This window comes from Podarcis bocagei (assembly GCF_964188305.1).
Source record: "Podarcis bocagei genome assembly, chromosome: 8".
NCBI lineage: Eukaryota > Metazoa > Chordata > Lepidosauria > Squamata > Lacertidae > Podarcis > Podarcis bocagei.
Window position 1 is genome coordinate 37,712,351 of NC_138133.1, and position 19,727 is coordinate 37,732,077.

The 19,727-nt window shown below is 39.9% G+C and overlaps 1 protein-coding gene across 2 annotated transcripts in view; it reads left to right on the top strand.

Moving 5' to 3' along the window:
• NETO1 (neuropilin and tolloid like 1) overlaps nt 1-11,726 on the top strand; it is a 113,576-nt gene extending 101,850 nt beyond the window's left edge. Inside the window, exons 8-11 of one of the 2 annotated variants that reach the window (XR_014010901.1) lie at nt 882-995; nt 5,057-5,615; nt 7,733-7,821; nt 11,134-11,726. Coding sequence is in view for 1 of the 2 variants with exons in the window: in XM_081205620.1 (XP_081061746.1) it covers nt 882-995; nt 5,057-5,615; nt 7,747-7,807 (734 nt within the window). In the remaining variant the exon portion in view is untranslated. The remainder of the gene's footprint in view (nt 1-881; nt 996-5,056; nt 5,616-7,732; nt 7,822-11,133) is intronic. The other variant, XM_081205620.1, reaches the window with a different exon arrangement.
• The last annotated feature ends 8,001 nt before the right edge of the window (nt 11,727-19,727 follow it).

Genomic DNA, 19,727 nt, shown 5'->3' on the forward strand with positions numbered 1-19,727 from the left:
GGGGCTTTAGTAATATTAGCAACTTGATTCTACCAGTTTGTGAGCCTTAGGCAACTATGCTTTGCCTTCTGCTCAGGGACTGTGAAAATCTTTGTTCCTGCAATATCAGAAGGGCAAACATTTATTGTAGCTGTACTTATTATAAAATATATGTGCTTGAACATGCCACTAAAGGACTCCTTATGACAAGCTATTCAACTCTGTTAGTTCATTGACCCCAATTTTCTCCTACAAGCACTGCATCCTACTGAGGTCAGTGGCGAAACTTACTGCTTTGAATTCCAGAAAAGCCTTATTATTACCCCTTCTCTCCCATACACACATATTCATAATGCCAGCTGGCCATTATAAGAATTACAGTTTAAGAAGTGGTGAACCTTTGCAATTCATTTTGGCATTTAATGTGAGTTGTTAGGGCCATGAATTATATATTATGAAATGAATTTTGTGCTGAGAAATTCTGAAGGCTATATAAATGATACAAAGTAAGTAAATCTGCAGTACTTGTTTTTTCATATTTTTCTGTTTCTGCTAATCATGGTACAGAGCTTTTTATGTAGATGTTTTGCTTATGTTGGTCTATGACCTTAATAAAGGACTTGACTTGTAAAGAGTTACAGAGGACAGAGTGAAGCCACTATATTTGAACTCTCTCTCTATTTGGGACCCTTTATGTTTTGTGGGATTACACTAGAATTGTCTACACACTTTCAAGCCTCTATTTACAATTACATGGGCTAAACACCTTTCAAAAAGAGTTGGAAAATCCAGGTTCTGCTTTACGGCGTATTGGATTATATGACATCTTTATTGGTATTGAATGGGAGGCTGGAAATACTCTATGAGTCCTACTGATGCGTTTTTTTCTTCCTTTTTTTTAGCCCCCTGTGAAGCCAACACATTCTTTTGCCATAGTAACATGTGTATTAATAATACATTGGTCTGCAATGGACTCCAGAACTGTGTGTATCCATGGGATGAAAACCACTGCAAAGGTAATGCATAAGTATAGGGACATGGAATTAGAAAGATGCTACTTTATGCTCATTAGTGCCATGTTTTCTTTGCTATCAAGTGGAAGTTGACTGTGATGAATTTATGCCACTATTAAATGTGTCCTTCCAATAAACTCATGATAGAGATGGGATGCAGGTAAACAGTTGATATATAAAGATTGTATAGCTATATAGAACAAAGCCAGAACAAGGATTTGATAAATGTAGAGCAGCGGGGAAGCTTTAACACAGTAGTGACAGAAAAGATGCACAATTATATGCTTCATGCATCTTCTTTCCATTCTGTCTGAATGAGTTCATGTATTTCAGATACACATTTCCTATCATGGGCTAGACCTAGACACATCAAAAAAGTGTTTCAGAAAAACATGTTGTAAACATCAAAGTGGGAAATCACGTTGGAGAAAGATGGGACTTCACAGTGCCATCTGGTGTCACAGTGTAATATCGCATATAAAACGCTTTTTCTTCCTAATGTAGCTGAGTCCATGTTATCTGTCCCTTTCAACACGTAGAACCCCTCCACACAATTCACATGTGACATGGACTAAACAGACTTGTTGCATAAATTTCCTTCACCTTTTGAAAAGTGGTGCTGATGATGTTACCAATCCTTCATGAAATGGTTCTAAGACCCTGAAACTAATCTGTAGCTGCAGCAATAGCAGCAGCAGCCTACTGTGTCATGGAGATACATTTTCAAATAACATGCTGATCACAAGTAAAGGTGCCTGCCAGCAAGTCAGCAGCTATCAATATTTGCTCTAAAAATGCATTTCATTTCAGAGCCATGTCTCCTAGGGATATCAAGCTGAATTAAAAGTTGAAACATATTCACAGCATGCCATGAAATGCTGTGTAAATGAATGCCTTGTTCTTGAAAAGTGGCAAACATCACCAGCTTATTTCTTCTTTAATTAGGAAGTATAGTACGGAGGCGGGGAGGTTAACTACCCCATTAGGGAATGTATGAATTCTGTATCCTGTTTTTATTTCCCCTTCAGATATATTCGCTCTGTAACTGGTAGCTCTTAGGACTGGGTTTAGGAGGAATTAGCATTCAGGTGTGATTAGGAACTCATTGTGTGCAGGTCCCAGACATGTGAAAGCCTACATCTTTTCAGACGTAGTGCCACATGCATAGTTGTTAGAATCAGGAACATGATATTTGGCAGGACCAGTAGGCATGAGCCTCCCATGGAATGCCCTCCCATCAGTTGTCAAAGAAATAAACAACTATCTGACATTTAGAAGACATCTGAAGGCAGCCCTGTTTAGGGAAGTTTTTAATGACTGATGTTTTAATGTATTTTTAATCTTTTGTTGGAAGCCACCCAGAGTGGCTGGGGAAACCATCTCAAAGCATTTATCCATCTCAAAGCATTTAGTCTGTACATGGAGATAAATGTCTGTGTGAACCTTATGTGCTGGCCTGATATTTTCACTGAGTGTGAGTAGGGATATAAAGGACAGATCAAACAGGGAATCGCATACCTGGCTGTTAAAATGGCTTCCTTCAATGAAAAGGGTTTCATGGCATACTGTTCTTACTGTCTGCTAAGCCAAAGTGTATGTAGGTAAGTTTTTCAGTCCTGTCTTCATAGTGCCTTTGCACGGTTCAGGACATCTTACAACAATTTAAAATCACAATAGGATATAAAAGTGCATAGTCAAATAAGTAAAAAAAATGCAACAGAGGCAGGGACCACAGATAAACACACCAATGCCTATGTTCAAATTATCACAGAGCTCCTGATAAACCTTTCAGTTTCCGTTGTTTAAAGACCATTCAGGAATACTTCACAATTTTTCTAAAGAGCTAGCTGTAAACCTACTCTGCACCCTCATCTCCTATCCTTCTGCATCTCCTATCAGTTTGCACCTTAACTTTACCCAAGGAAGTAATTTAATTTCCACATACTTTTCTACTTGTTTCTGTGTGTTTTGTTTTCTAATATGCTAAGCACATTAAGAGACTTGATTTATCTCTGTTCACAGAACTTAGGGTTGCATTGACTCATTTTCCTTAGGCATTCTAGTAATAAATAAATTATAGTAAGGGCCAAATATTGATTTTTTTCCTTCCTGCAGGGAGAAGAAAGCATCCTGCCACTTTAAGCATTGCTACTTATTCTAAATTGAAAACATTTTTAATGGTATATGATATCACTCTGAATGAATGGAAATCCTTCACCATTTTAGTTTGCTGTGCAAAGAATTGATCTTAAACATAGCATTCAACCTTCTGGGCAAACCTTCTGGGCAAAAAATATATTCCTTTGCCGGGAATTTTTTAAAAAAAATATAGAGAGAGAGCTGTTATGTCATTCATGGGATGTGACTTATATTTTTCACATTTGATTTAAATCCAGTCATTGATTAAGATTGGTCAATACATGACCCTGATTCAGGGAAGAAATTTCGCTATCAATTGAAACTGTAGCTTAGGGAGCACAAGAAGCTGGCATAAAGCAAGCTGGCACAAGTTGAGCCAATGTAAAGTTGGACCAGATCCAAACCCTGTTCTGGAGCAAGGATATTGACAGCAGAGCCAGCCCAAGCTAGAAGGAAAACAAGCCTTTAAAATATACAGTAGTTTGACTTGCACTACCTTTTCAGCCAGGTCACGTGACTGAGCTGAACTGAGTTAGGCTCCTGCTCAAGTCTTCCCTATATGGTCTTGTCCCCCACCCCACAAAAATGCCCTTTTAAGAAAGACTTACACTAGTTATAGTCTCTGGGTTCAACCTCTCACATAGCTATGAGGTAGACTTGAAATTTCACTGCTTTTTCCTGGCCAGCATTCCTCTTGGACTGCACTCCTAGTGCTCCCCATATCTTCACACCAGTGGTTCCTCCTCCCATTGAGAGGCACCTGCAACGGTAGTTTCAACAGAAATGTGTCAATGAGTCATTCAGTCTAGTAGACTTCTCAGTTTTGTGGACAAAACCTCTGTTTTTCTTATAATAAAACTTGGCAGTATTTGGAAGACAGTTCAGCATATAGTGATAATCACATAGCCAGTGGAGCAGAGCAAGTGCAATTTATGCTACCAGAATGAACAGGCTGAGACAAGAAGCCTGTGAAGATTATCCTTTGGGTCTAGAGCAGTGATGCTATGAAGAGCTATATTTATGAAGCTTGGAATGTATGATATAACAAAAAGGTATGCAACGGCTCATAGTAAAAGATTCCCCCCCCCTTTACTTGAAATCTTATTTGTAATAATTCTTGCTTTTCCACCTGAGACAGGTGAGTGTTAACTAATACCAGTGATTTCATATATATCAATGTTAGTAGCTGAGATGGTTTTCAAGGATAAGGAAGCATTCCTATTTAAATTACCGTAAGCTGCTAGTTCACATACTGAAGGTTGTCATCATGCGTCCAAGAATATCGCTAATAAGCAACTCACGCTAGACAGCAAAGTTACAGCTATAACCAGATTATATTGTCAAACTTAGGGTGCTTCCAGACAGGGGCTTAATAGTGTAAATGGATCACTGAGATGGCTTTTTTAAAAAACTTCTTAGATTTTCAATGGAAAGGGTAAATCTGGATTAAATCGGGAGGATACTTGCTGAAATTTTGATGACAGCATCATTTGGACGCTGCAATAAATTTCCATGCTTGGAAAACACCAAATCCACCCACACTCTCCAAAAAACACTTGTCTGGAAGCACCCTTAGTTATTTTTGTTAGGTCCTTTGAACATTTTGGTAGAGGAAAGCAGGGCGGAAATACTTGAGATAGAAAAATCAAAAGGTTCCTTCCTGTGACTGCATGGTTTCATGTGGATCCCACTATAGAGGTAGATCAATTTTCCAACTGCATGAAGGAATTTGGCACTGTGAATCACCTCACCATCAAGATAAAGGATTGTCCTGCCTATTCAACTTTCTGTTCCAGTTAGCCATTCTTATATTAGCTTACAAAGAATATGGTGATAATTGCCAAAAACAATGTGGTAACTATTTGTTTATTTACAAAGAATATTAATTCTTTCTTTCTTTGTTTTTATGTTTCCCCATCAAACAGAAAAAAGAAAAGCCAACATACTGGACCAGCTTACCAATACCAGTGGGACAATAATTGGGGTGACCTCTTGTATTGTGGTCCTCCTTATCATTATCTCTGTTATAGTACAGATCAAGCAGCCTCGTAAAAAATATGTCCAGAGGAAAGCAGACTTTGATCAAACAGTATTCCAGGAGGTGTTTGAGCCTCCTCACTATGAGTTATGCACTCTTAGAGGGACAGGAGCTTCAGCGGACCTTGCAGACGTTGCAGATGACTTTGAAAATTATCATAAACTGCGGAGATCATCTTCAAAATGCATTCATGACCACCACTGTGGATCACAGTTATCTAGCACTAAGGGCAGCCGTAGTAACCTCAGCACAAGAGATACGCCTATATTGACAGAAATTCAACCCCAGCCTGTAAAGCCTCTCATACAGCCCATGAACAGAAGAAATATCCTCGTAATGAAGCATAGCTACTCACAAGATGCTGCAGATGCGGGCGAGATAGATGAAATCGAAGAGGTACCAACCACGAGTCACAGGCTATCCAGACATGATAAAGCTGTCCAGCGGTCAGTATCAATAGATTTTTGATGAAGACTATTGTATGAGGACTGGGTTCAAGCCTAACTCTTCCCTCTTTATTTCTCTAATTTATATCAGTTCTTTACTTTCTTTTGCTTTCTAAGATCCATTCACATAGCTTGTGATGAGCTTATCCGTAGCAATTGCTCTAAAAGGAGTGCTGGGAGTTATCATGCAAACACTGCTTGGAAACAGCAAAGGCAGAGAATCCAAAGCTGTCCTGGCAAACGTTTATATCCTAAGACACCAACTAGCGGCTGTCACTCTGATCCATGACAGTTTTGCATGGGAACCCCTTTGCAGCCATAGTTGAGAACCAGATCAAAACATGCTGTGTGAATGTGCTTCTTGGACTCTTTCTCGCTCTGCTTGTTTTCACTTCCGGGCCAAATTAGATGTGAAACAGGAAACCCACGTGAAGGATTGCCTATGCAGCTGCAGCTTTGGGATCACACCTAGTGCTGCTGTTCTGCTAGCACATGAGACTTCTGCTATGAAAATTTTCTCTCCTGTCCACTACACCCTCAAAATCTCCTCCAAATGGATTGGGGACACTCCAGAGCAGGTTTTGAGGGTCCACAGGGAGAGGAAAGGATGGGGAAGTCCCATTGTACTCAGCACTGGATTCAACCCTTAGCTTTTGTTTTGTTTTCCTAATCAGCAGCCCCACACTTCTGGTTTGACAACCAGGGAAGTGGCAATCCAGGAAAGGAAGTTTACTCCTTTCCTTCCTTCATCTTTTCCTGATGACCTTTCCCTCCCATCCTAAAGCAGCTATGAGCTCTGTGATGACAGGAATGGGGGGGGCATCTGTATCCTTCTCTCCACATCCAGATCTAATAGCTGCCATTTGAGTGGGGGGAAAGGGAGGAAAGGGTTAAGCCTTCTCCTAATTATGGATCTCTCAGGTCACACAGTTTGGCCATCTGTTTCTGCCCCTTCTTTCAGCTCATGATAAATAGCTCAATCTCCATACTGATGTCAATATTTTTTCGTGTTTTAATTTTATTTAAATACAAAACTATAAGAAAATGCAGGTACTTTGACCATACCAAAGACTTTTTCTTTGCTAAAATTAGTTGGGATTTCTTTTGAAAAATCAGTATGCACATGATTACTTTTGTTTATTTCTTACTGAATTTGTATCCTATCTTTTCTTCAAGGAGCTCAAGGTGGTGTGCAAAAGTCTCTCCCCCCCCCCCAATTTTATCCTCACAATAATCCTGTGAGGTAGGTTAGGATGAAAGTTAGTGACTAGTACAAGGTCACCCAGTCAGTTTCATGGCTGTGTGGGAATTTGAACCCTAGTCTCTCAGTTCCTAGTACAACACTAACCATTACAGTTTTTCAGTTATATTCAAGAAAACCTGAATTGGATAGTTTGATGAGGAGAAACTCCTTTTCCATGAAACATGGTTTTCTATGTAATAAATGACAATATTTCAAAGCATTACAGTATGATTTCTGTAGCTGACCATAGTACCACTGCTTGTCATATTTATTTGGCATTTAGACCACAGGATAATTTTAATCGCTTCAGCTTGATATTCTTTTAGATTTGCTTATGGGAAAAAATGTAGTGGAGAAGAGTTTTCTGATTCAAGTCTGGCATGATTTCTGTTTTAATGACTAGCACGGAGATTCTTATACTGTGTATTGCACCTTGAATGCTTGTAAATAAGAATGATTAGAAATTTGCAAGTAAATGCAAAAAGAGAAATACTTATGTTACAACTTATTTGGAAACAGCCAGAACTTTTTAAAAATAGATTTGTGTTTCATATGCATGCTTTATTTCTCTGTGTTTTAATGTTCTGTTCATGTGCTCCACAATGTTTCATTTTGTACGTCTAGGCCATGGGGTATCCGAAAACCTCAAAGCATCTTGTCAACTTCAGCCCTGCCAGCTTGAAATGGGATGAGTTGATGGGGCACTTTGAGGGTTGACCTTGTTTATGAGAGCATTACTTTTGTCAATCTGCATGCCAGTTTTAAGTGTCTTGGATCAATTTGATCAGGGTTTGTAAAGTATTCTTCATTTAAGAATGTATATGCATATATTTCTTTTTTTTCTATGCAAACATTATTATGTTGAATGAAATAGCCATAACATTCCAGGTTCTGCCTCATTGGGTCTCTAAACAAACATGAATCTGAGTACAACACAACTAGGGTGTAAAAGGCAAACTGAAGGTAAGTGAACAAATATATAGTTCCCAATTCATCATCTCTTGCATTCCATTTGTTTTCTTTGAAAATGTCTAGTAGTTGTATATCATTTGCTGTGTGTGTGTGCCTGTGTGTGTGCCTGTGTGGGAGGTTGTTGTTGTTTCCTTCATTTTCTTTTGCTTTGCTTGAAAATGGTGCTAAGCTTTCGGCATACAAAGAATTTAAACTTATAGGCAGGAAGCTGCTATAACTTAAACAATGCATACAATAAATTAAATTGGTACCCTCAGTTGCATTAGACCATCCTTGCTAAGTATAATCTGCATCTCAAGCTTGAATTCTAAACAAGTGTTTCGCATGAACATCCCCCTTTATTTAAGAAAATGATTGGGTAAAGTGTTTCAATAGGTAATAACTTCCAGCCTGATCCATGCTGTGGCAGTTCTAAATTTAGGGATCTCTGAATTTAGATCTGTCAGCATATCTACCCTAGTTGTACCCATTGCTTCCTGAGCAATGTATGAAGAATTTTATCCTCATAACATCCCCATGAGGAAATAAGACTGGTGATGTCCTACTCAGGACTGGCTAGCAAATTTCATGGACTGAGTGTGGATTTAAACCAGAGTCTTTCCATTTCAAGCTCAGTGCTCTATGCATTTCACCACACTGGCTGTCTGACCAACTGTCTAATACCCTGAATTGTCTCTTCCCTGCATTACTGTTTTGGATATGCTATATGCATGGCCCCCAGCTATTGGGAACATGTAGGAAGCAGCAAAATTTGCACTTGATCTCCAGTCTAAACAACAATTTTCTACCTTGAATAACCAACCAGAGAGGAACTGCCAGGGGATAAATTTGTAACTCCCAGCTGGGGATCATGCACAGTGCTTTGTCCCTGCTGTGAGAGCAGCACTGGTACCAGGTCACACTCCGCTGCCAACAGCTGTGAATCAGGCTGTTTGTTTGATGCCACTTAAATGCTTAGTTAAATTAAGATATGAAGACATCTGCTATCTCACTGTATTGTCATTTAGAATTTATGATGTTGGAAAAGGGCTTGGTTAACAGCTTGTAAGAATTTAATCTACTTGTTCCTTTTATGTTGATGTGCGTTTTCATTTTGCTAGCACTAATTACAGTTTTCTGGAGGGTTTTGACACATGATATTATTTTTTGTTTCCCCCTTAATATCTCTACAGTCAGCATCTAGCTGACAGTTTTCTATACAAAACTATTACTGCCACAACCTAAGGCTTCATATTATTCTGTTGTAGGTGTGGACTGACACAAAAACAACAACTTTTATGCTAGGGAAAACTCCCCATGTTTATTCCTGTTGAGCACACTGACCTTTCCTCTTATTGAAAGGAAACCTAATGTTGGTGCATGGGGAAGAAAAATAGGCATAAAAGGATAATTCCTAGATGCCAGGATTCAAGTTTGGGCAAGTATTCCTTGGTGAGAGAACCCCAGCAGAGATTTAAAAATCACAAAACATACAGCAAAGTGAAGAATGGAATTATAGGCTATTAGACCTTTAAAATACAGTGGTGCCCCACAAGACGAATGCCTCGCAAGACAGAAAACTCGCTAGACGAAAGAGTTTTCCGTTTTGGAGGTGCTTCGCAAAACGAATCTCCTATGGGCTTGCTTCGCAAGACGAAAATGTCTTGCGAGTTCCTGCGGTTTTTTCCCCCTCCCCCTTTTTCTAAGCCGCTAAGCCGCTTATCAGCTGATCCGATAAGCCGATAAGCTGCTAAAAGCCGCTAATAGCGCTAATCCGTCAATGGGCTTGCTTCGCAAGACGGAAAAACCGCCAGATGAAGAGAATCACAGAACGGATTCTTTTCGTCTTGCGAGGCACCACTGTATGCCCTTTAAAGTGAGTTCCAAAGTTTCCCTCTTCTCTAGCACTGAAAATAACCACGTTTGGTAAGTTAAAAATGGTTTACTTACAAACTCTCCAAAGGTCAGATTCATATTCTTTTCCATATAGCATTCAGAAAAAGTTGCACAGGCAGTAACACCTGACTTAGTTATAGAGTGGTGAAAGTTCCTAAATTATTGGTATAGGAACTCAAGAGTGGCTCATGAAAGCCATGTAGTGTGAGCTGGAGCCACCAGCTGAAACCTCTTGACACCCTGAACTTCTCAGGTAGACTGGGGGTTGAATAATAGGCTTGATTACCCATTTCCTCCCAAGGTAAGGGAAGTGGATATAGCTGAGTCTGGCAGGACAGTTTACTCTATGATATTAACCCCTTCATATATTAATTAGACTTAAGCATGTTGATTATATGAGGCTGGTTATCCCACACATAAGAGCACCAAATAGTCACTATAAGTATCTGAGCTGCAGTTTGGGTGTTTTTTTCAGATGGATTCTATGTAGTGAAACACATAGAAACAAAATGTTTAACTATTAGTAAGATAGACAAGCTTTTGATTTTTCAGGAGAAGGGAGAAGTCATAAGTCATTCTTTGCTTTATGCATACAAACATTTTGACTACAAAAATTACTTAGCCAGTATTTTCTGGCCTTGAGTGAATGTGGTGGTGGTGGAGAGACAGAATTCTCACTTTGAGTCAACTATTTTTATTCACACCAAAAAAATTCAAATATTTCTTCTTACCTTCTTATAGATAGTTCTATTTGACAGCTAATTTTTTATTCTGGAATTTGGCTCAGATGGAATTACATGTTCTTTAGTCTGAGATCTATTTTGACTTGAAACTGAAGAACTTTTGCACTGCCCTACCAGCCAGTCGAGTTGCTGATCACAATCACTTACCTGTGCTTTGGAATTTGGAGGTCAGACTACTGTTGTACTACTGCGATCACACTTTTTCCAATTACTGGCATACCAAAACAACACCCTAAATGACTTTGTGTCCTGGTGCCAAATTTCTGTCTACAACATTTCCCTTTTGTCTATTTAAAAGCAGGTCATACAATCAGGCCGCCTGCAGTCTTGTGGACAATGAAGTCAATGAAGCACTTATATGCCTAGCTGTCTTCAAGGTTCTAGTCATTCATCTTAATTATGAGCACATTTATTTGGCAATATAGAGCAGTTTACAAACAGCCCAAGTGTGGATATTCTACATGTGCAGTGAGCCTCTCACCGCCGCCACCACCACAAATACTTGGAATATGCAGACATTTGTATGAAAGGGGCTTACATGAGTACAAATTGGTTTTTTAGAAAAAGAAAGGGAATTAAAGGCACCAAAATAATGTCATTCATTGTGTACTTGTACATTATATGTTCTGTCAAATACAATTATTCACATTGAACTTGTTATATGTACATTGTTTTCATTATGTAGACTGCTTGGGAATAGTGCGATCCTGGGTGCTTTTGAATATACTACAGTGAATTGTGAAAATGTCGACCCTGGAACTGCAAGCTAGAGATGTTCTGGACTCTGACCAGCTATTCCAGTTTCATGAGAAAAAAACCCACACATCAGTCAGTAATGATTAAAATTAATGGATGGCAATAAGACTCTTATTACTATCATTGCTATCATTTATTCTTATTATTGTCATCATCTGTTTTATTTCTTTCTTTATATTTATTTTGTTCTGTTTTGTTACAAAGAAAAGATAACCCAGTTTCAGGAATAAAATGATTAAATCAGGTACTATTTATCCATTCACAATCACTTCAGTAGATATATTTGTTGGATATATAAATCTAACAATATGACTGAACGCAACAACGAGGAACTGATTTGCATGTATGTTGCTGAATATTTGAGTTGGCAAACGACAACAACAAAAATCCCTTTGATGAGATACATTGTAAAAAGCATGCATCCATACTTACTGCTGTTCCTATCCATTTCTTTGTGTCATATGCTTGCTAATTGTAACTTTTTATATAAAGATACATAAAACAATGTATAATAATTTCTTACACTGAGTTTTGTAGTACTCTTTTCTTTTACTGAAACAAATAAGCTTTCAGCAACGTATTCAAAATGGCTTTATATTACAAACACTAGTGAGCTTTCCAACTGAATATACCTCTTGCTTCTCCTCTCAAACAGCTGATTGGTGATATGTCAGCTGTGTACAGGGCTATGTGCACACTGACCAGACTAAGGATTAGGTGTGATTCCCCCTCAAACTAGACTGCTTCATTGTGTACATTAGACTCCCAAATGAACTGGGGCAACGGCATATAGAGCTGAAATGATATTTGCCATCTCACTAATGAAAAAAAATAATCAAATTTTTGAATATGTAATTTTAACTCAGAATTTGATACCGGAGCAATTAAGTTTAGATTTGTTGGTAACTCTTGGTGGTTTGACAGGCTTCAGATAGGAACTCTGATAAACTATAATGTTCTACATACTACTGCATGATAATTACAAAATGCTGTCAGGCACTAAATGTAGTCCATTGCTAAATATCATTTATTTATTTATTGTCAAGTAACATCTACCAAAATATTGAAAGCAAATATCATTGGGTGCTATATGCAGATATCATATATTTATGGAATACAGTATTCTGCAAATATGTGGTATCCAAATAATATATGGGAAATTCAAGAGCAGAGTTTTAAGAAAACATTTTGGGGGTGGGTGGGCATATTTGTTTAACTCTCTAACTGCATTTTAGTAGTCATTATTAATGTCTGCCTTTATAAACAAAGCAGTTGAGTAAATGGTGATTATTATAATGGACTCAAAGAGCAGGACACTTTTTCACTTTTAATTTATTATTGCTGGGGTTTTTTGGGAGAAGCTGGCTAAGCCTTAACTTTGATCAAATAGCTCTCCTCTTCAGCTCACCAATGGAAAATGAAAAGGGTAAAATTAAGTATCTAGAAAATTTCCACCTTTTTATTTAGCCCTACTTTTTGTGTATTTACAGCAGCTTGACACATCAACATTATTATTATTATTATTATTATTATTATTATTATTATTATTATTATTATTATCTTCTACCCTTCATCCTATTATTCCAGGGTGGGTTACAACATCAAAAACATTTAAATATATATTTTTTTTTTACAGAGAAACTGATTCTGGCAGAGAAGATGAAAGTGATAGTAAAAGCATTGCTTGTTTACATTTCTGCATGTCCTGCTGCTGTTAAAGGGAATCAAGAGTGGAGCCCAAAGTGCATCAAATCTCTAAGCACCAGGTTTTATAAAACCTAAGTCAGGCATCCCCAACCTGCGACCCTCCAGTTGTTTTGCCCTACAATTCCCATGATCCCTAGCTAACAGGACCAGTGGTCAGGGATGGTGGGAACTGTAGTCCGAAACAGCTGGAGGGCTGAAGGTTGGGGATGCCTGACCTAAGTCTTCCATTATGGTTTGCTGCTATTTTAGTTTGTGTATCTCTGAGGTGGGGAAACTGTGGCCCTCCAGACATTGATAGACTCCAACATCCATAAACAACCAGTCAACATGGGCAATAGTTGGGGAAGATAGAACTTGGAATTCATCAGCAACCAGAGGATTTAGATGCCATTGTGCTAAAAAAAACCTATTGCTGCCTACCTCTCTTTCCTATCCTTTCTTTCCGCAGCACAAGTTTTGGTGGCAAGGGGTTGAGATAAATAGAAGAAATCCTCAACAGAGGTTATATACCGTATTTTTCACCCCATAGGACGCACCGCCCCATAGGATGCACCTAATTTTTTTGGGGGGGGGGATAAAGAAAAAAATTCCCTCCCCAGGCACGGGGCAAGCGCGGGGGAAGCCTGAGCTTCCCCCGACCACAGCCCCCAGAACAGCCTGCTATCTGCAAGCCTAGGGAGCCGCGCCGGTCTCCCCAGGCTTGCGGAGAGGTGCGCGAAGCCCGGGGGCGCTCTTCAGCGCGCACCAGGCTTCGGAATGCAGGCAGCTTTGCGCAACCCTCCGGAGCCCCGCGTGGCTTCGTGCCGGGATCCGGAGGGTGGTGCGGAGCTGCAAGAAGCCCTGGAGCGCAGGCAGCTCCGCGCCACCCTCCGGAGCTCCGCGCGGCTTCGCGCTGGGATCCGGAGGGTGGCGCGGAGCTGCAAGAAGCCCTGGAGCGCAGGCAGCTCCGCGCCACCATCCGGAGCCTCGCGCGGCTTCGCGCCGGGATCCGGAGGGTGGCACGGAGCTGCAAGAAGCACTGGAGCGCAGGCAGCTCCGCGCCACCCTCCGGAGCCCCGCGCGGCTTTGCGCCAGGATCCGGAGGGTGGCGCAGAGCTGCAGGAAGCCCGGGAAAGCCTGCATTCGCCCCATAGGACGCACACACATTTCCCCTTCATTTTTGGAGGGAAAAAAGTGCGTCCTATAGGGCAAAAAATACGGTAATGGACGTTATGCGCAATAGCATTGCCTTTACTGCAACTACATTAACATATTGAAAACCATAAGCTTTGTAATCTCCATTTTAATTTCACAGAGTGTCTCTTTAGGAAATATTTGAATTAGTGTAATGCAGGAAGTCAAGGTACAACACTAATGTCCACCTTCTAATATGACATGAGCCTTGCACATCTTTAATATTTAAGCTTTACAGCTTCACTAGATACAATTTCTGGTCCTTGCAACTTCATGACATGGTAGGGAAGATTGCTATGAAGGACAGGCCACGAACCTTGTATTTTATTTGGTGAGCCCAAGCTATCACTCTAATAATAGCAAGAACCTGACCCATCTGATCAGAACTTGCAAAACAAATGTTAACATCTCAATCAGCCCCAAGGAACATGACAAGCATTGAAGACACTGTGAAGGCACACTAGTAAGGATACTTCTTAAAAAGGAACCAAATTATCCTCTAATTGATTAGAGACAGAGAAATTATTTCCAGCGTTTTCCTGGACTGCAAGGTAAGACAGCAGCATAGCCTAATGAAGACCATGAATCAAAGAAGATACGTCAACCCAAAAGAAGATAGCAAATTGTGGTAAGTTGTTTAATTCATTCTCATGCCTGTTTGCACACAGTCTCATAAAATGTTACAGTTGATGTTTGAAACATAAAGCACATGTTCATGAGCCTACAAAATCTTCAGCTAAACGTTGTTGGAGATATCCTGAATCATATACAGCAATCTAGCTTGTCTCTGAAAGACAAGGAATGGGACAAATTTCAGTACTCCAGAAGTTTGTATTGGGGTATTTAAGGCTATCACAGATTCAAAATATATATAAAAAATAAAAAATTGTCCAGTAGCACCTTAGAGACCAACTAGGTTTGTTCTTGGTATAAGATTTCGTGTGCATGCACACTTCTTCAGATACACTGAAACAGAAGTTACCAGACCCTTATATATAGTGGGAGGGTGGGGAGGGGTTTTTCTCAGGAGGGTAGTAGGAGATGGATGATTGACTCAATGGGCATGCGCACGAAAGCTTATACCAAGAACAAACTTAGTTGGTCTCTAAGGTGCTGCTGGACAATTTTTTATTTTTATATACGGTATGTTTTGACTGCGTCAGACCAACACAGCTACCTACCTGAATCTAGAACCATGGAAGGCAACAGATTCAAAAGTTATATATATGAATGAGGTGATGTTTGTTTGTTTGTTTGTTTGTTTTACTGTGGAATCATATTTATTAAATGTAAGAGTCACAGTTGATGGGTGAATTCAAAGTCCACATGTGAGTTTGTGTCCCATCAAGCAGAGGAAAATCCATTATGATGGGTACTTAGAGCTCAGACAAAATCAAAGGGATGTATCTAAAGCTACCCAGTGAGGTTTCATCTGAGCACCAGGACTTCTGTTTTGTCTCCTCCCCCTGCCCTGCCCACCGCAAATCTGCTAAAGAGGGTGCCTCAGATTTGAAGATTTGAAGTCAGGTTTGTTGAGCATTCCCAGAGCAGATTTCAAACTGAAACTTGAAAAGTTTAAAACATGCAGTTAGATAAGATACATGACTGAAAACATTTCAAAGTTATAAGGCTTAAAATGTCAACTTTCCGCCAGCTCTGTTTTACCATTCAATGACATTTTGAAATATTTGCTCCATCTGAATTGCTGAATTACTGGGCAAGTGTCAAATAAATGTGAGTTTCACAGACATTTTTAAAGTCCCCTAAGAATAACTAACCTGTTGTCCCCATTTTCCAGGAGATTTATGAATGTGGCAGCGTGATTTGTTAGAAATACTTTAAAATCTTCTGCAAATGTGCTAACACATAACTGTTGCAGCAAATGTAATGTGTTACAAAGTTTTTAAAACTACAAATTGTATATGAAATAGCAACACACACACACACAGAGAGAGAGAGAGAGAGAGAGAGAGAGAGAGAGAGAGAGATAGATCACAGCCCAAGGATACCTAGATTTCTTATGGATTTGCATTACTCCAAAACGCAATGAACCCTCATCAGATCTTCAAAACACCTACGTGTGCCAGGACTTCTGGCAAGAAGCTTTCTACTAACCGGAGAGGTTGGAACAGAGGCAGCTTTCATCTGTTTCCAGGTATTTCATGCTACACATAGCAAAGTGTGTTTCATCTGCCATGATGAAGGAAAATGACTTAAAAGGATTCTCCGGTCCATTTGCTGAAACTATCAGCCCTGTTTTATCCAGACAGAAAATACATTCAGTTACCCTGACTCAATGTTCAGAAAGCATCTATTATACAAACACATGATAAAAAGAAAAGTCAGCATTAATTTTCCTTTGTTCTTAATTTCTTTTTATTCAACTGTCTGCAAATTATAGAACAGTTGACAAGCATATCCCACTGCCAGCATCATATCTACTGAAAACAAGCATTCAAACAGTGACATTTCCAAAGCTTTGAGGAGGCTCCTGGTTATTTGAGCAAATGTACTTTTAACTTTTCTTTAATAGAGGAGAGAGAGAGAGAGAGAGAGAGAGAGAGAGAGAGAGAGAGAGAGGCTTGTTCATCACCTATTTTAATGCCGGTCTAGACTGCTCATCAGTTCTTCCTGTACAGTGCAGTGCAAACAGCTTCAAGAGAAGAGTGAAAGAGACTGGAGTATGGAAATAAACTATGTTTCATCCAGATGGAGACATATAGCAGTAGAAGAGATAGTCTAAGACCCTGGTTACTTCTAAATGACTTGTTTATTAAGCATTAATCCTGATTTATTTTTTGCACAAAGTTTATGAGGAAGCTACACAATGTCCTTTGTTTGTTGAACGCCCATTCTTATTTGTTTGGAACAAACAGTGGAACGGACTCCCTCAGGAGGTTATGGACTCCTTCCTTGCAGGTTTTTAAGCAGAGGTTGGATGGTCATCTGTCCTGGATGCTTTAACTGAGATTCCTGCATTGCAGGGGGCTGGACTACATGACTCTTGGGGTCCCTTTCAACTGTATGAGTCTATGATTCTATGTCTGTGAAGAGGTTGTATATGTTGCATCAAATAATTATTATCCTACATTTGCCAGTTCATTTCTTGTCTGAATTTGCTGATATATAATTGAATGTTGCCGTCCTGTCAGTGTGTTTGCAAACACAATACCACACAACTTTGCCCCTCGCACTCTCCATCCCACTAAGCAGCAGTAACCAACCCACTAAGAAGTCTATTGTTACTGGCAGCTGTAGTTTTTGCCATTTTCTTTTCCTCTTTCCAAAATTCTAATTTTCCCAGAAATGCTACTGCATGTTGTCCCTAGGTAAAGGTAAAGGGACCCCTGACCATTAGGTCCAGTTGTGATCGACTCTGGGGTTGCGGCGCTCATCTCGCTTTATTGGCCAAGGGAGCCGGCGTACAGCTTCCGGGTCATGTGGCCAGCATGACTAAGCTGCTTCTGGCAAACCAGAGCTGCACACGGAAAAACCGTTTACCTTCCCGCCGGAGCGGTACCTATTTATCTACTTACACTTTGACGTGCTTTCGGACTGCTAGGTGGGCAGGAGCAGGGACTGAGCAATGGGAGCTCACCCCGTCGTGGGGATTCGAACCGCCGACCTTCTGATCGGCAAGTCCTAGGCTCTGTGGTTTAACCCACAGCGCCACCCATGTCCCTATGTTGTCCCTAACTTCTTGCTTTAAAATCTGAAAGTGTACACAAAGTTATTTCCTTGTTTCTTTCTTCCCAGTTCTATGTGAAATAATCCAATGTCCTTATTTTTAAAAACCCAAAATGTACAGGCATCACTCTAATCCTTAAGTGCATTTTTTTCTATTCGTGCTGATTCAACCTGGTGAGCTGACCTTTACAAAATCACCACACTTTTAAACAGGGCTATTTTTTGTGATACACACTAAAAACAATTTTAAAAGATTGAGTTACAACTCAGGCAATTATGCACACCAGCGCCCAGCAACAGCACTTTAAGGAAGAGATTTAGCATACTCATTAACATGCAATAATGGACTTAAGAGTGCTTTAATTCCACAACTGTTTTTAAAGCAAGGCATTTATGTACATTAGTGCGCAGTAAGGGAGCTTAGAGAGAGTCCTTTAATTAGTGCTGTGCCAAAACCTTTCCTATAACCTGCAACAGAAAAAGAAAGTGCTGAGAACAAATATGAAAGTAAATGAAAGTGTGATAGTTTCACATAGAAAGTTAAACACCAAAAGTGCTTTCAATGATCTCTCCTCCCCCATTTTTTAGAATGATATAATATAGAATTAAGACATTTGTGTGAAATATGGGAGCAATCTTCAATAGATCTGTGAGGAAAATGATGAGCCCTCCAGTGAAACAGTGGCATGCCTAAGATCCTAGCTACCAACTTGGGCTCATCAAATTTTATCCCCCTGATTTCTTCCCTATACAAGTGTGTGTTTATGCTGGGCAAAACCTTCCCAAAGGAGCTTAAGACAGAGGACTCAGAGAAGGATGAGGGTTTGTCCTTGGGAGAAGAGCTGCTAGGAGCCTCCTGGGTCCTCCAATTCAGAGTAAGAGTCTCTCACATTCTTCTCCACTCCCCAAGAGCTAAGGACTACAAGATTATGTGAGGACCCTTAACAGTCATCCAACTCCTTTCATTTCTAGAAAGCTTTGTGCTATGAAGAGGCTTCCATTTCTCTGCCTCATTCTGAGGGAACATGAGGATTTCTTTGTGAAGAGAATCAGAACTTACAGGGTTAAACAGTTCTGTGTGACGTCTCACATTCTGAGGCGTGGTTTTGTTCACCTACTTTTCCTTAGGATGTCCCTATTTTCATTGGAGAAATGTTGGAGGATATGGAGTTATCCAACCCCTGAGCTATCTGAATCCAATCCTATATAGGGAAGGGTTTTTGGTTTTTTTTTAAAAAAAGTTTAATGTTTTATTATGTTTTTAGATATGTTGGAAGCTGCTCAGAGTGGTTGCAGCAACCCAGTAAGATGTGTGGGGTATAAATAGTAAAATTATCATTATGGAACGGGACACCCCTTTTTTCATTGGAGAAATGTTGGAGGGTATGCTTTTCTAAATCGTTGATACAGAATGGGTTTTCTATACTATAGGCCCAATCATGATATATAAGAATCTAGGTGTTTGTACTGACAATACATACAGCTCCTTCAGCAAGGCCCTTGATTGTTGAGGTGCCTTGGATTCTTGCCTCAAATTCCTGCATTAGATCATTGACTTCAGCTACTGACTTTTCCTCTGAATGAGAAACTGCTGAGTCTCCTGTGAGCCTTGAGCTCAGAGAACAGAGCAGGGGACAGCTATCTTTTCCTCATATTCAAGACTCGGATCAACACAGGGTCATCATGGAATATCTCCCTGGAGGCATTTCCAGACCCCAGAAGCTGAAGGGCAAGTAGGTGCTCTGATGAGCTGTGGCATGACTTCTATAGATTAGAAAAATAAATGTTGGAATTAAGAACACCTAATTATTTAACGTGTAAGCATTACTGCCACTCACAGCTGAACAGCTGATAGGCCCCCCCCACACCTAGTATTTCCTTCCCAACCATTGTGGAGAAAAAATATCTGACAAATGTCAGAGGGGACCTTTGTTCAGCGCTTCTCCCACCTACTAG